Source organism: Lemur catta, chromosome X, assembly GCF_020740605.2.
Source record: "Lemur catta isolate mLemCat1 chromosome X, mLemCat1.pri, whole genome shotgun sequence".
Classification (NCBI taxonomy): Eukaryota; Metazoa; Chordata; class Mammalia; order Primates; family Lemuridae; genus Lemur; species Lemur catta.
In genome coordinates this window covers 8,051,714-8,065,833 of record NC_059155.1, presented here as the reverse complement: position 1 = coordinate 8,065,833, position 14,120 = coordinate 8,051,714, and the positions used below count along the sequence as shown (strand labels likewise).

The 14,120-nt window shown below is 39.1% G+C and overlaps 1 protein-coding gene across 1 annotated transcript in view; it reads left to right on the top strand.

Annotated features, from left to right (window-relative positions):
* The window catches only part of TMLHE (trimethyllysine hydroxylase, epsilon), a 61,139-nt gene that overhangs the window by 18,168 nt on the left and 28,851 nt on the right, over nucleotides 1-14,120 (top strand). The window contains exon 2 of the mRNA XM_045537942.1: nucleotides 1,018-1,207. Coding sequence (XP_045393898.1) covers nucleotides 1,027-1,207 — 181 coding nt within the window. The 5' untranslated portion in view covers nucleotides 1,018-1,026. The remainder of the gene's footprint in view (nucleotides 1-1,017; nucleotides 1,208-14,120) is intronic.

The window sequence follows — 14,120 nt, the reverse complement described above, 5'->3', positions numbered from 1 at the left end:
CCATACCACTCAGAGTCACCAATTCCAAGCAGATTTTTCAAGGCACTTTCTCCAACAGATAGAGTTTATTACTAACAATAGCCATAATAATTATAGTGATAACAGTAGCAGCTGACACATGTATAGGGCTTACTATGGGACAGACTCAATTCTGAGTAGTTTAGTCCTCACAATAAACCCATGAGATAAATATCAACCTCTTTTTCCAAAAAAGGAAATGGAATTACTGAGGATTTAAGTAGCTTGTCCATAGTCACACATATTCAGTATAGAAGAAGGTTTCAAGTAGTCAGGATAAGGATGATCCAGCAGAGAGGTCCAGAAGAATGATACCTGAAGAGTGATCCTTGTACAGTCATGAATTGCTTAATGACAAGGAATACTTTCTGAGAAATGCATTGTTAGGCGATTTCATCACTGTGTTACTATCACAGAGTGTACTTACACAAACCTAGGTGGTATAGCCTACTACACTCCTAGGCTACATGGTACATCCTACTGCTCCTGGGCTGCAAACCTGTATAGCATGTGACTGTGCTGAATCCTGTAGACAATTGTAATATAGTGCTAAGTATTTGTGTATCTAAACACATCTAAACATAGAAAATGTATTGTGTTGTGTTACAGCACTACAATGTCAATAGGTGTTAGGAATTTTTCAGGTCCATTATAATCTTACAAGACCACCTCATATATGTGATCCATTGTGACATCATTATGCAATGTATGAGTGTATGTGTTTGCAAGGTTAAGATTAGTGAATTTTTTAAAGAACTACTCAATTAAGTAGTGGGGCAGAAGCAGGATTGCAAGGCATAAAATAAGAGTGGCTGGTGAGAAAATGGAAGTAATGGTTATAGACCATGTATGCTTAGCTTTCCAGAATTTATCCTTTGTTTAATCCTCTGCAGTGGAGATCATTAAATCTATTATTTTACATAGTTATATCTATAGTATTCATATAGCCTCATAAAAGTTGTTTTATGTTGTTGCTAACTTTCTTTTGTCATCGTCCAGTCTTCTAGGATGTGGTGCCACAGGTTGTCCTACCTACAAAGCAAGCTTCAGGACTTGCTGAAGGGAGGAGTCATATGTTGGGCCATTCAACAGCCTAGCTTCAGAAGATTATTTCCTTTAGCCATCCGTTGGCACCATACAACCTCCAAGGCTCAGAATTGTGCTTGGCAGCAACATGAAGATCATTTTGGTAAGAGATGTGTGGGGACAGATACTTTTTAAAAATTATACAAAAAAAAGTGTTAAGAATGATAAAATTGTGTTAAGAAAACACAAAACTTACCATCTTAACCATTTTAAGTATACAATTTAGTAATGTTAAGTATATTAACATGGTTATGCAATAACAAATATGTTTTGTATGGTTTGAAAATACTTTTTATGAAGTTGAGAGGATCTCTAGCCATTTATTTCCTAGATTATTCTAGAAGTTGGGAGAAAGACAAAATATAGGGAGGGCACCAGTGAAATCCCATCCCAACTAGGGAAAGGCAACTCTGCCCTGCTCCAGCCCAACTCACTCATCTCCCTGCCTTACCTAAGGAAAAAAAAGAAATAAAGACTCAATATTCAAGAGAAAGGGTTTTAAAGACATAGACTAGGAATATTACAATCATAGAAAATATTAGGTGGCTAATGGAGGAGAAACTTTACCCCTGTGTATGAGTTTTCTAGGGCTTCCATAACAAATTACACAAACTAGATGGCTTAAAACAACATAAATTTATTCTTTGATAGTTCCAGAGGCTAGACGTCTGAGATCCAGGTCTTGACAGGGCCACACTCCCTCCCAAGACTCTAGGAGATAATCTTCCCTTGCCTCTTCTAGTTTCTCATGGTTGCCTGCAACCATTGACATTATTTTGCTTGTGACAGCATCACTCCAATCTGTGCCTCCATCTTCACATGGCCTTCTTCATTGTGTCTTCAAATCTCTGTGGCTTCAAATCTCTCTCTTATAAGGATACCATTCATTGGATTTAGGGCCCACCCTAATCCATTGTGAACTCATTTTAAATTGATTATATCTGCAGACTCTCCAAATAAGGTTACATTCACAGGTACCAGGTGTTAGGACCTCAATGTATCTTTTAGGGGGATACATTTTAATCCACTACACCCTGGAAAAGAGACAAAAACAATTGTGAAGGCCACACTCCCAAGACACAGGTCCACTGTGCACTCTATGGACTGAGACTTAATCAGAAGATTATAGAATGCTCTCCTTCCCCACATACTACAACAAGCTAATAAACCTCCAGTTAAAATAACAATGGATTATACCTGGGAGAGCTGCAAGAGACAGGGTCTCTGAGGTATAGCACAAAGGGAAAGACCAAAGCCAAAAGGGGAGACAAAACCATAATCACTAGAGGGATTTAAAGCCTCTGGTACCCATAGAGATGACAAATGTCAAACCCAGCCTAACTCCTGACCAGATTAATAAAAATACTCATGGTAAAGTCCTATTTACCTCAATAACTGCCGCTCTATACAACATGTGTGTCTTTCAACAATAACAATATTACAAAACATGTTAGAGCAAGAAATAACACAATTGGAAGAGATAAAGCAAGATCTGGACTAGACTTACATATGACACAGGTGTTGAATTTATCAGTCAGAATTTTAGGATTGTTTTTTCTATTTCTATGAAAAATGCATTGAATCTATAGATCACTTTGAGTAGTATGGAAATTTTCACATTAGTTTTGCCACTCCATGAGCATGAAATATCATTCCATTTATTGTATTTTCTTCAATTTCTTTCCTCAATGTTTTATAGTTTTGAATGTAGAGATTTTTTACCTCTTTGATTAAATTTATTCCTAAGTATTTTTATTGCCGCTATTGTAAATGAAATTTTTTTCTTGATTTCCTTTTCGAATAGCTCATATTAGTGTATAGAAATGCTACTGATTTTTTGTGTGTTGATTTTACTGAATTTGTTTATTAGCTCTACAAGTTTTTTGGTAATATCTTTAGGATTTTCTAGATATGAGGTCATGTCATCAGCAAACAGAGATAATTCATCTCTTCCTTTTCTATTTGGATGCCTTTTATTTCTTTCTCTTGCCTAATCACTCTGGCTAGTACTATGTTGAATAGAAATGGCAAGACTGGGCTTTCTTGTCTTATTCTGATCTTAGAGAGAAAGCTTTCAACTTAAGATCCTGATAGCAAAAGCAATTTTGAGGAAAAAGAACAAAGGTGGAGGCATCATGCTACCTGATTTCAAAATATATTACAAAGCTATAGTAATAAAAAAGCATGGTACTAGAATAAATACAGACACATCAACCAATGGAACAGAATAACAAGCCCAGAAATAAATCATGCATTTATGGTCAATTGATTTTTGACAAAGGTCAAAATTTTTGTCAATTATGAACACACAATGGGGAAAGGAGTCTCTTCAGTAAATAATGTTGGGACAAGTGGATATACACATACAGAAGAATGAAATTGGACTCTTATCTCACACCATGTACAAAAATCAACTCAAAGTGGATTAAAGACTTAATTTAAGACAAGAAACTGTAAAACTCTAGAAGAGAACTTAGAGGAAAAGCTACATGACATTGGTCTGGACAATGATTTTTTTATATAACCCCAAAAGCACAGGCAACGAATGCAAAAATAGACAAATGGGAGTATATCAAACTAAAAAGCTTCTGCACAGAAAAGGAAAAAACAGAATGAAGAGACAGCCCACATATTGGGAAAAAATATTTGTAAACCATATATCTGATCAGGGGTTAATACCCAATATATATAAGTAACTCAATACAATAGCAAGAAACCAACATGTTTAAAAGATGGGCAAAGGATATGAACAGACATTTCTCAAAAGAACACATATAAATGGCCAACAGGTATATTCAAAATGCTCAACATCACTAATCATCAGGGAAATTATTATCAAAAAAGGCAAAAGATAGCAAGTGTTGGCAAGGATGTGGAGAAGGGGGAACCTTTGTACACTATTAGTGAAAATGGAAATTAGTAGAGGCATTATGGAAAACAGTATGGAGGTTCCTCAAAAAATTAAAACTAGAACTACCATACGATCCAGAAATCCCACTACTGTGTGTGTGTGTGTGTGTGTATATATATGTATACACACACACACACACACACAGTAGTGGGATTTCTGGATCGTATGGTAGTTCTATTTTTAATATGTGTATACATATATATACACACACACACACACATATATATCCAAAGGAGATGAAATCAGTAATTGAAGAGATATCTTTACTCCCATGTTTATTACAGCACATTATTCATAATAGCCAAGATATGAAATCCACTTAGGTGACTGTCTTAGTCCATTTTACATTGCTTAAAGGAATACCTGAGGCTAGTTAATTTACAAAGAAAAGACATTTATTTGGCTCATGTTTCTGCAGGCTGTACAAGAAGCATGGCACCAGCTTCTGCTTCTGGTGAGGGCTTCAGGGAGCTTCCAATGAATGCAGAAGGTGAAGGAGGAGCCAGTGGGTTATATCCGAAGAGAGAGAGGAGGAAGAGCCAGGCTGTTTTAAACAGTCATGTCTCATGTGAACTAATAGAGTGAGAACTCACTCATCAGCTCAGGGAGGTCACCAAGCCATTCATGAGGGATCTGTTCCAATGACCCAAACACTTCAAACTTTCAATATTGGGGATCAAATTTCAACATAACATTTGGAGGGGACAAACATCCAAACTATATTAGTGCCCATCAATGCATGAATGAATACATAAAATGTGGTATATATATATATATACACACACACATATATACACACAGTGGAATACTATTCAGCTTTTAAAAAGACAGAAATCCTGTCATTTTAGACAACATGGGTGAACCCAGAAGACATTATGTTAAGTGAAATAAGCTGGGCACAAAAAGACAAATATTACATGATCTCACTTACATGTGGAATCTGAAAAAAAACCAAACTCATACTATAAAGTAGAATGGTGGTTACCAGTGGCTAGGGACTAGGGCATGGAGAGGTGTTGATGAAATGATACAAGTTTTAGTTAGACCAGAAGAATAAGTGCAAGAGATCTATTTTTCAACATGATGACTATAGTTAACAATAATATATTGTATATTTCAAAAATGCTAAGAGAGTAGATTTCGAATGTTCTCACCACAAAAAATAAGTAATGCAAGGTGATGAATATTTTAATAATTCACTGGCTTAATTATAGCACAGTGCATACATACATTAAAATGTTACATTATATCCCATAAATATAAATAATTATTTGCCAATTAAAACTATTAAAAAGAAATAGGCAGGAAATTTAAAATCACTATTATTAATATGTTAATGAATCTAATGGAAAACGTAGACAAAAGACCAGTTTGATAATGTCAGCAGAAAGATGGAAAATATAAGAAATAATCAAATGGAAATTCTGAAAATCAAAATCACATTACCAGAAATGAATGGTTTTGACGGGCTCATCAGTAGCATTGACATATCCAAGGATATAATTGGTTAATGTAAAGATAGATCAGTAGAAATTACCCCAACTGGGAGACCCTGGAAGATGGCTGAGTAGAGACATCAGCTGTCAAAGTGTCTTGGTAGAAAGGAAAGGTTTTAGATGAAAGAGAAAAAACAGATAAGCATAGATCAGGAGTAATTCTGAGGGAACGGTGCCAGAAGTTGTGGAGGAGCTCCATGGGAAGAAGTTGCAGAGCAGAACAAGGTGGAGGATGATATTGGCAGAGATCAGTGCCCAAGAGGCTTGGAGTCCAGCAGAAAGGGTAGATGGATCAGTTTGTTTCTCCCACCTTCACATCTCTGACAGTGGGCTTCTGAGCTGCTGGAGTGACTTTCTGCTCCCACAAGCCCAAAAGCTGCTGCTGCAAGAAAACTGGGAGCTTCTTGTGAACAAATGACCAGGCTTCTAGCCCCCCTGGGGCACTTCCAGTCACCACAGACCTGAACTGAAATGGCAGGCACCATATTGCTTCTCTACCCACTGTGAGCTTTTATCCTCCCCAGGGGACTTCAGCCTCTCAGTTTTTGGCTTGCTCGTTCCCATGCAAACATTTCCCAACTTTGGCTCAGGCTAGGGGAGGCACAGGGATCCAGTGGGTCCTGGAACAAGTACATTCCAGGCAGGCTGCCCTGCAGGGAGGGAGACAAAAATGACCAGAGTGGTAGCTTTCCTCCCTCCAAGACACTTTTCATCCTACTCCACTCCCCCACCCATGGCTGCCAAGAGAGATACTTGAGCCACCACACCAAGGCTTCTACAGAGAGTGGTACTCGAATCATTTTCTCTTAAAGTCCTACCGCAGACATTTCTCAGACTGTGAGCTCCCTGCTCACTAGCACTGCCTGGTGCTGCATGAACAGTGGCTCCATCAAAACTGAAGCAGGGACATCAAACCTGCTGGAGTACCCCATAGGCAACTTGGGACCAGCACACTTCTCCCTGCCATGGTCAGGGATTTATCTTTGGGGACCCTGTGGCAGGCCAGATCCCATACCCCCAGGATTTGATTGTGTTTCTCAGTGGCATGGAGTGGAAATTTGTGAACTGATCTCAGAAGGTGAGGGAGCCTGCATTGGTAGAACTGAGAGGAGAGTGCAGTGTGGGTCCCAGCTGTGGCATACTCATGGAGCACCCCTTCCCCCGCAGGAAGGTCGAGCTCTCAGCCCAGACCAGGATCCTGGGCAGGGAAGATCCTTAGCCTGCAGTGTAATCATGGAGCAGCTCAGCTAATTTGAGCTCTTGCTTGCCAGTAGACATTCAAAGGAGAACACAGAGCAGAGGAGTGAGGAGAAGAGTGAAACCCACTCTTGACAGTCAGATTGTGAATCGCAGATGGCCCTGTATCTGCAAGGAGGCTTCCACGTTGGGTGGGGCCACTTCAGACCCTCCCTAGCAGGGTTTCCCGGAAGCTGGGAACTGACCTATGACCCCTGTCAAAATAGCTACATTGCTGGCTTTTGTGGAGCCTGAAGGCAGAGTGGTCCTACCCAGCCCCACCTAGTCCCACTCCCCAACCTACCTCTGCTGTGGCAGAGAATAGGGACTCATCTTGAAGTTCCAGGGCCCCACTCACCACCTGGGGCACTCCTGAGGGAATACAGGTGGTTACAGGTCCCAAAAACAACACTTCAGCTTGTGCCTTCTGGCAAGTGCCACCTACTGACATGGAGGTCAGTCTGCACAGCACTTTACAGCATCTATTGACTCAATCATACAGGGTGTGGTTAATTCTTACCCACAAGCACCACCTACTGTCTCAGAGACTAAACTGGGCATGAGAATACAACTCACACTGTTAAGTAGACCATAGGGCTGGGGAAAGAGAAAGGAGTTCAAAGACCTCCATCCTCCCCATCACAGAAAGGGAATCTACCCACACACACAGCTCACCACAGGTACAGCCCACAAACAACTAGCAACTGAGAAAACCACCACATTAAGGTTATCTACAACCAAGGCATCCATCCAGAAACTAGAGCACCATTAAAGCACCCACAAGCAAAGCCAAATGTTCTTACCCAAACATATGCTAAAAACATACTCAAATGAGTTAGGAAGGAGAGAAGCCTCATTTAAACGAAAGGTAATCCAAAAATAAGAAGCAACACCTGCTCCAAATGAGAAGGATTCAGCAAAAGAACTCCAGAAGTATGAAAAATCAGAGCAAAAGAACACCCCCCTCCCAAAGGGAACACTAACTCTCTAGCAATGGATACCAACAAAAATGAAAATATTGAAATGACAGATAAATAATTCCAAATATGGATTGTAAGGAAGCTCAATGAAATCCAAGAGAAAATGGAAAACCAACTGAAACAAACCAGAAAAAACAATTCAGGAAATGAATGAAAAATTCACTAAAGAGATCAACATATTAAAAACAAAATGGAACCCCTGGAAATGAAAAATTCATTTAAGGAAATACAAAACACAGTGGAAAGTTTTAAGAATAGAATACACTAGGCAGAAGAAAGAATCTCAGAACATGAAGATAACTCTTTTGAATTAACTCAGTCAAAAATAGAATTAAAAGGAATGAACAAAGCCTACAGGAAATATAGCATTATGTAATATGGCCTAATATAAGAATCATAGACATTCCTGAGGGTGAAGAAGAAAATGCACAGGGCTTCAAACCCTATTTGAGGGAATAATTGAGGAAAACTTCCCTGTTTTTGCTAGAGATTTAGACATCCAGGTACAAGAAGCTCAATGAATACCTGGCAGATTCATTGAAAAGAGGCAATCTCCAAGACATAGAGTCATCAGACTGGCCAAAGTCAACATGAAGGAGGAACTCCTGCAAGCTGGGAGGTGAAAACATCAAGTAACTTACAAAGGAAAACCCATCAGGCTAAGTACAGACTTCTCAACTGAGACCTTACAAGCCAGAAGGGAGTGTGGCCACATCTTCAGTCTTCTTAAAAAGAAAAACTGCCAGCCTAGAATTTTGTATTCTGAAAAACTAAGTTTCATACAGGAAGGAGAAATAAAGGCTTTTCCAGAGAAGCAAACACTGAGGAAATCTGTCCAGTCCAGACCTGCCCTGCAGGAAATACTCAGAACTACATTATACATGCAGACTCAAGGTGAAAGGATGGAAAAAAATTCCATCTCATTGCTTGTTATTGATCTGTTCATAAGTTCTGTTTCTTCCTGAATGAGTCTTGGGGTGTCATGAATTTCCAGAAATTTGTCCATTTCCTCGACATTTCTGATTTTATGTGTATAGAGATTTTCATAATATTCACAGATGATATTTTGTATTTCTGTGGTAGTTGTAATATCTTCTTTTCCATTTTTGATTGAGCTTATTTGGGTCCTTTCTCTTCTGTTCCTGCTTAGTCTAGCAAGAGGTCTATCAATGTTGTTTATCTTTTCAAAGAACTAAGTTTTTGTTTCGTCGATCTTTATTATTTTCTTATTTCCAATTTCATTTAGTTCTGCTCTGACCTTAGTTATTTCTTTTCTTCTGCTGATTTTCAGATTGGTTTGCTCTTCCTTATCTAGTTCCTTGAGAAGTATCATTAGATTGTTAACTTGTGATATTTCTGGTTTTTTTATGTAGACATTTTAGACTATCAACTTTCCCTTAGGACTGTTTTTGCTGAATCCCATAGATTTTGATAGCTTGTGTACCCTTTATCGTTCAGTTCAGGGAATTTTTTTGATTTCCATCTTAATTTCATTATTGACCTAACAATCATTCAGCAGCAGGTTATTTAATTTCCATGACTTTATGTAGAATTCAGTGTTTCTCTTGGAGTTGATTTCTAGTTTTATTCCACTGTGGTCGGAGGAGACACATGGTATGATTTCTGGGTTTTTTTAATATGTTGAGACATCTTTTGTGGTCTAAGATATCATCAACCTTGGAGAATGTTCCATATGCTGATGAGAAGAATGTATATCAAGTAGTTTTGGGGTAAAATGTTCTGTAAATGTCTGTTAGACCAATTTGTTCTAGAGTCCCCTTTAAGTCCAGTATTTCTTTATTTTCTGCTTGGATGATCTGCCCAGATCTGTCAGTGGGCTGTTGAAGTCCCCGGCAATTATGATGCTGCTGTTTATCTCTTGGTTTACATCTATCTAGTAGGGTTTGCTTTATGAATATGGGTGCTCCTTATTAGGTGCACAAATATTTAGGATTGTTGTGCTTTCTTGTTGAATTGCTTCTTTACCATTTTATGATGACCATCTTTGAATTTCCTTACTATTATTGATTTAAAGTCAATTTTATCTGATATGAGAATGGCTGTACCCGATTTCTTATGATTTCCATTTGCATGAAATATTTTTTTTCCATCCTTTCAACTTGAGTCTGTATGAGTCCTTATGGGTTAGATGTGTTTCCTGAAGACACAAGATACCTGGGTTGTATTTTTTCATCCATTCAGCCAGCCTGTGTCTCTTTAGTGGAGCATTCAGACCATTCACTTTGATTGATAGAATTGATATGTGGGATGTAGTTCTGTTCATGCTGTTCAGTAGTACAGTATTGCTTTGTTTTACCTCTTGTGCTATTGTTTCATATGAGCTATTAACTTTAGCTTTTGGGTGGTTTTACACTGATGGGTGGACTCTTGTGCTGATCCATGTATAATATAGTTCTGAGTATTTCCTGCAGGGCAGGTCTGGTCTTGACAAATTTCCTCAGTGTTTGCTTCTCAGGATAAGTCTTTATTTCTCCTTCAGATATGAAAATTAGTTTCACAGGATAAAAATTCTAGGCTGGCAGCTGTTCTGTTTAAGAAGACTGATGATGGGGCCCTACTCCCTTCTGGCTTGCAAGGTCTCAGTTGGGAAATATGCAGTTAGTCTAATGGGTTTTCTTTTGTAAGTTACTTGATGTTGTTGCCTCCCAGCTTGCAGGAGTTCCTCCTTCATGTTGACTTTGGCCAGCCTGATGAGTTTGTGTCTTGGTGATTATCCCTGTGCAATGAATCTGCCAGGTGTTCATTGAGCTTCTTGTACCAGGATGTCTAAATCTCCAGCAAAAACAGGAACATTTTCTTCAATTATTCTCTTAAATAGGGTTTCCAGCCCTTGTGCATTTTCTTCTTCACTCTGAGGGATGCCTACCATTCTTTTATTTGGCTGTTTTAAATAATGCCATATTTCTTGTAGGCTTTGTTCATTCCTCTTAATTCTCTCTTCTTTATTTTTGATTGAGTTAATTTGAAAAAATTGTCTTTAAGCTCTGAGACTCATTCTTCTACCTGGTGTATTCTATTCTTAAAACTTTCCACTGTGCTTTGTATTTCCTTAAATGAATTTTTCATTTCCAGAGGTTCTGTTTTGTTTTGTTTTTTTAATATATTGATCTCTGTAGTGAATTTTTATTCATTTTCTGAATTGTTTCTCTGGTTTGTTTGAGTTGGTTTTCCATTTTCTTTTGGATTTCATTAAGCTTCCTTATAATCCATATTTGGAATTATTTATCTGTCATTTCAATATTTTCATTTTTGTTGGTATCCATTGCTAGAGAGCTGGTGTTCCCATTTGGGTGTATCCTTTCTCTCTGAATTTTCATACTTTGAGAGTTCTTTTATTGATTCCTTCTCATGTGGGGAACCTGTCACTTCTTATTTTTAGATTATCTTTTGTTTAGACGGGGCTCTCTTTCCTTCCTGCCTCATTCTTATGAGTGTGTTGTTGCATATGTTGGGTAAGAATGTTTGACTTTGTTTGTGGGTGCTTTGATGGGCGTCTAGTTTCTGGATGGATGCCTTGGTTATCCTTAGTGTGGTGGTTTTCTCAGTTGTTAGTTGTTTGTAGGCCATAGTAGTGGTGAGCTATTTGCATGGGCAGATTCCCTGTCTCTCATTGATGAGGGAGGATTAAGGTCTTTGAAATCCTTTCTCTCTTCCCACCCCTGTGGTCTTCTTAACAGTGTGAGTTGTACTGGCATGCCCAGTTTAACCTGTGAGATTGTAGGTGATACTTGTGGGTAAGAATAAACCACACCCTATATGATTGAGTCAGTGAATACTGTAAAGGGCTTTGCAAGTTGACCTCCCTGTCAGTAGGTTATGCTTGCCAGAAGAAACAAGCTGCAATGTCGTTTGGGGGATCTGTGGCCTACTGTAGCCCCTCAGGAGAAGCACTTCAATGCCCTAGGTGTTGGGTGGGACCTTGGAACATCTAGGTGAGTCCTTATTCTTCACCACAGCAAAGGCAGGTTGGGGAGTGAGGATGGTCATGCCTGAGTTGGGTTATCTTGCCTTCAGGCTCCATGAAAGCTGGTAAGGTAACTATTTTGGCAGGTATCAAAAGTCTGCTCCCAGACTTCTGGGAAAAGCCACCATGGAGTGGCTGCAGTGGCCCCACCCAGCCAGAAAGACTGCTTATGGAGGTGGGAGCCATCTGAGATACACAATCTGGCTGTCAGGAGGACATTTCACTCTTCTCTTTCCTCCCCTGCTCCACAGTGTCCCTCCAGTGTCTGCTGGCAGGCAATAACTCAAACTAGCTGAGTTTCCCCATGATGCCACTGTGGGCTAGGAGCTTCCTTGTCCAGGATCCTGGCATGGGCTGAGAGAGTGGCCTTCCTGTGGGGTGAGGCATGCTCTGTGAGTGTGCTGTGGCTGGGACTCACACTGCACTATCTTTTTCTTCTGCCCCTGTGGGCTCCGTAGCCTCCCAAGATTAGCTCACAAATCTCCCCTCTATGCCCCCAAGCAACACAATCGAGTCCTGAGGGTACAGGATATGGCCTTTCCTCAGATCCCCAAAGATCAATCCCTGACCTTAGAAGCTCCCCTTGAAATCTGTCTATGATACTGCCACTTCCCTGGTGTTGTAGTAAGCTGGAATACTAGAGCTCTACATAGTGTCGGCCTGTGGTCTGTAGACTCTGGTGCTAGACCAAACCATGTTGATTGCCTTTGTCTTCAAAGGGCCCCCAACTGGTTACCTTATTGCTGACAGTGCTTAGATTCAGGTAAGACAGAAACCATTCTCTTGGGTAGCACCCTGAAATGTCCGAATGTTGGATATCCCACTCCTTTTCATCACCAGGGAGAAGTCAGGAGTTGGGAGTTTCCTTTCTGTTGCCCTGTACCAAGCCAGGTGGGAGGGGCTCTGGTGAATGAATGCCATGAATTGTCCTACTGGGTTTTGTTGAGGTTGGCTTTGTGCTCACCTGGGGTGTGGGAACCTCTTAACTGGTTTCTGGATTTCTCATAAATGCAATTGTTCCATAAATTCTTAAATCCTTGTTTCCATGAGGGAAGGAGGGTCTTGTGTTTTCTGTTTTGCTATCTTGCTGACATCACTCCTGGAATATAGTTTTAAGATGGGAGATATTACGACATGTAATTCCTGATGAGAATGATCCAGTAGGGTGGGAAAATTTGATGATGCAAAAGAGAGGGATGGAATAACCTCAGGACTGTAGTCCCTGAGTAGGAGAGAAGAGATGGAATCTAATTCATAAATGGAAGTATTGGCCTTGATTAAGTGCACAGATACTTCAAAAATTATAACTAATTAATGCATAATATATAGGCACAGATGCAGGTAAGTGGTTGGATATAGGGCATAAGTTTGTGGAGATTATCTCCTGATTGCTTCCATATTCTTTTTGAAGGAGGAAGCAAGGTAATCAGTTGAAAGTGGGAAGTGAGAGGAGGTGTTGGCAGTTTGAGGTGAGAGGAGATGATATGAAAAATACTCTTCTTGGAGAGCAAGTAATTTTACTAGGAAATTATACAAGGATTGTTTGGCAATGTTGAGCACTCATTTGAGATTTTTTTATACTTCAAATAGGTCATGGAATCATTTGAGATTTTTGATGATGAGTTTAACATTTTAGCCAGTACAGTTTTTAAAATTTTCTCCAACCTAACTGTCAATCAGTGGATGAATAGATAAAGAAAATATAGTATATGTACACAAGGGACTATTACTCAGCCACACAGAAAATGAAATCCTGTTATGTGATAACATGGATGAACCTGGAATATTATGTTAAGTGAATTAATCACTGAAAGACAAATGCCACAGATTATCACTCATATGTGAAATCTAAAATATTTGTGGTTATCAGAGGTGGTGGTGATTAAGTGGGGAGGGAAGGATGGAAAAATGTTGACCAGAGGATACGTAATTACAGTTAGATAGGAGGAATAAATTTCAATAGATCTATTATACAGTGAAGTGACTATATATTGTATTCTTGAAAAATATAAAGAGAGTTGATGTTATGTGCTATCACCACAAAAAATAACTATACGAGGTAATGCATTTGTTAATTGGCTAGATTTAGCCATTCCACAGTATATTTATACTTCAAAACATCGTGTTGTACACAATAAAAATGTAATCTTATCTATCAATTAAAATAAAATATAAAAGAAAACAAAAAGAAAAAAATTTTCTAAATCAATGTTCACTTTTTTGGCTGCAGGCACAGAGGAGGTAGGAGCTTGAGTTTACCATGGTTGTGTCTTTGTCAGGAAAGTATGGCACACAGAGAAAAGGGGCAAAGAGGTTAAAGCTGTTTGTAGGGAATTGATTAAAATGATAGACCATGGAATCTGAGCTCTGTAAGGAGGAAAGTGAAAACATTAAAGGAAACAAGATGT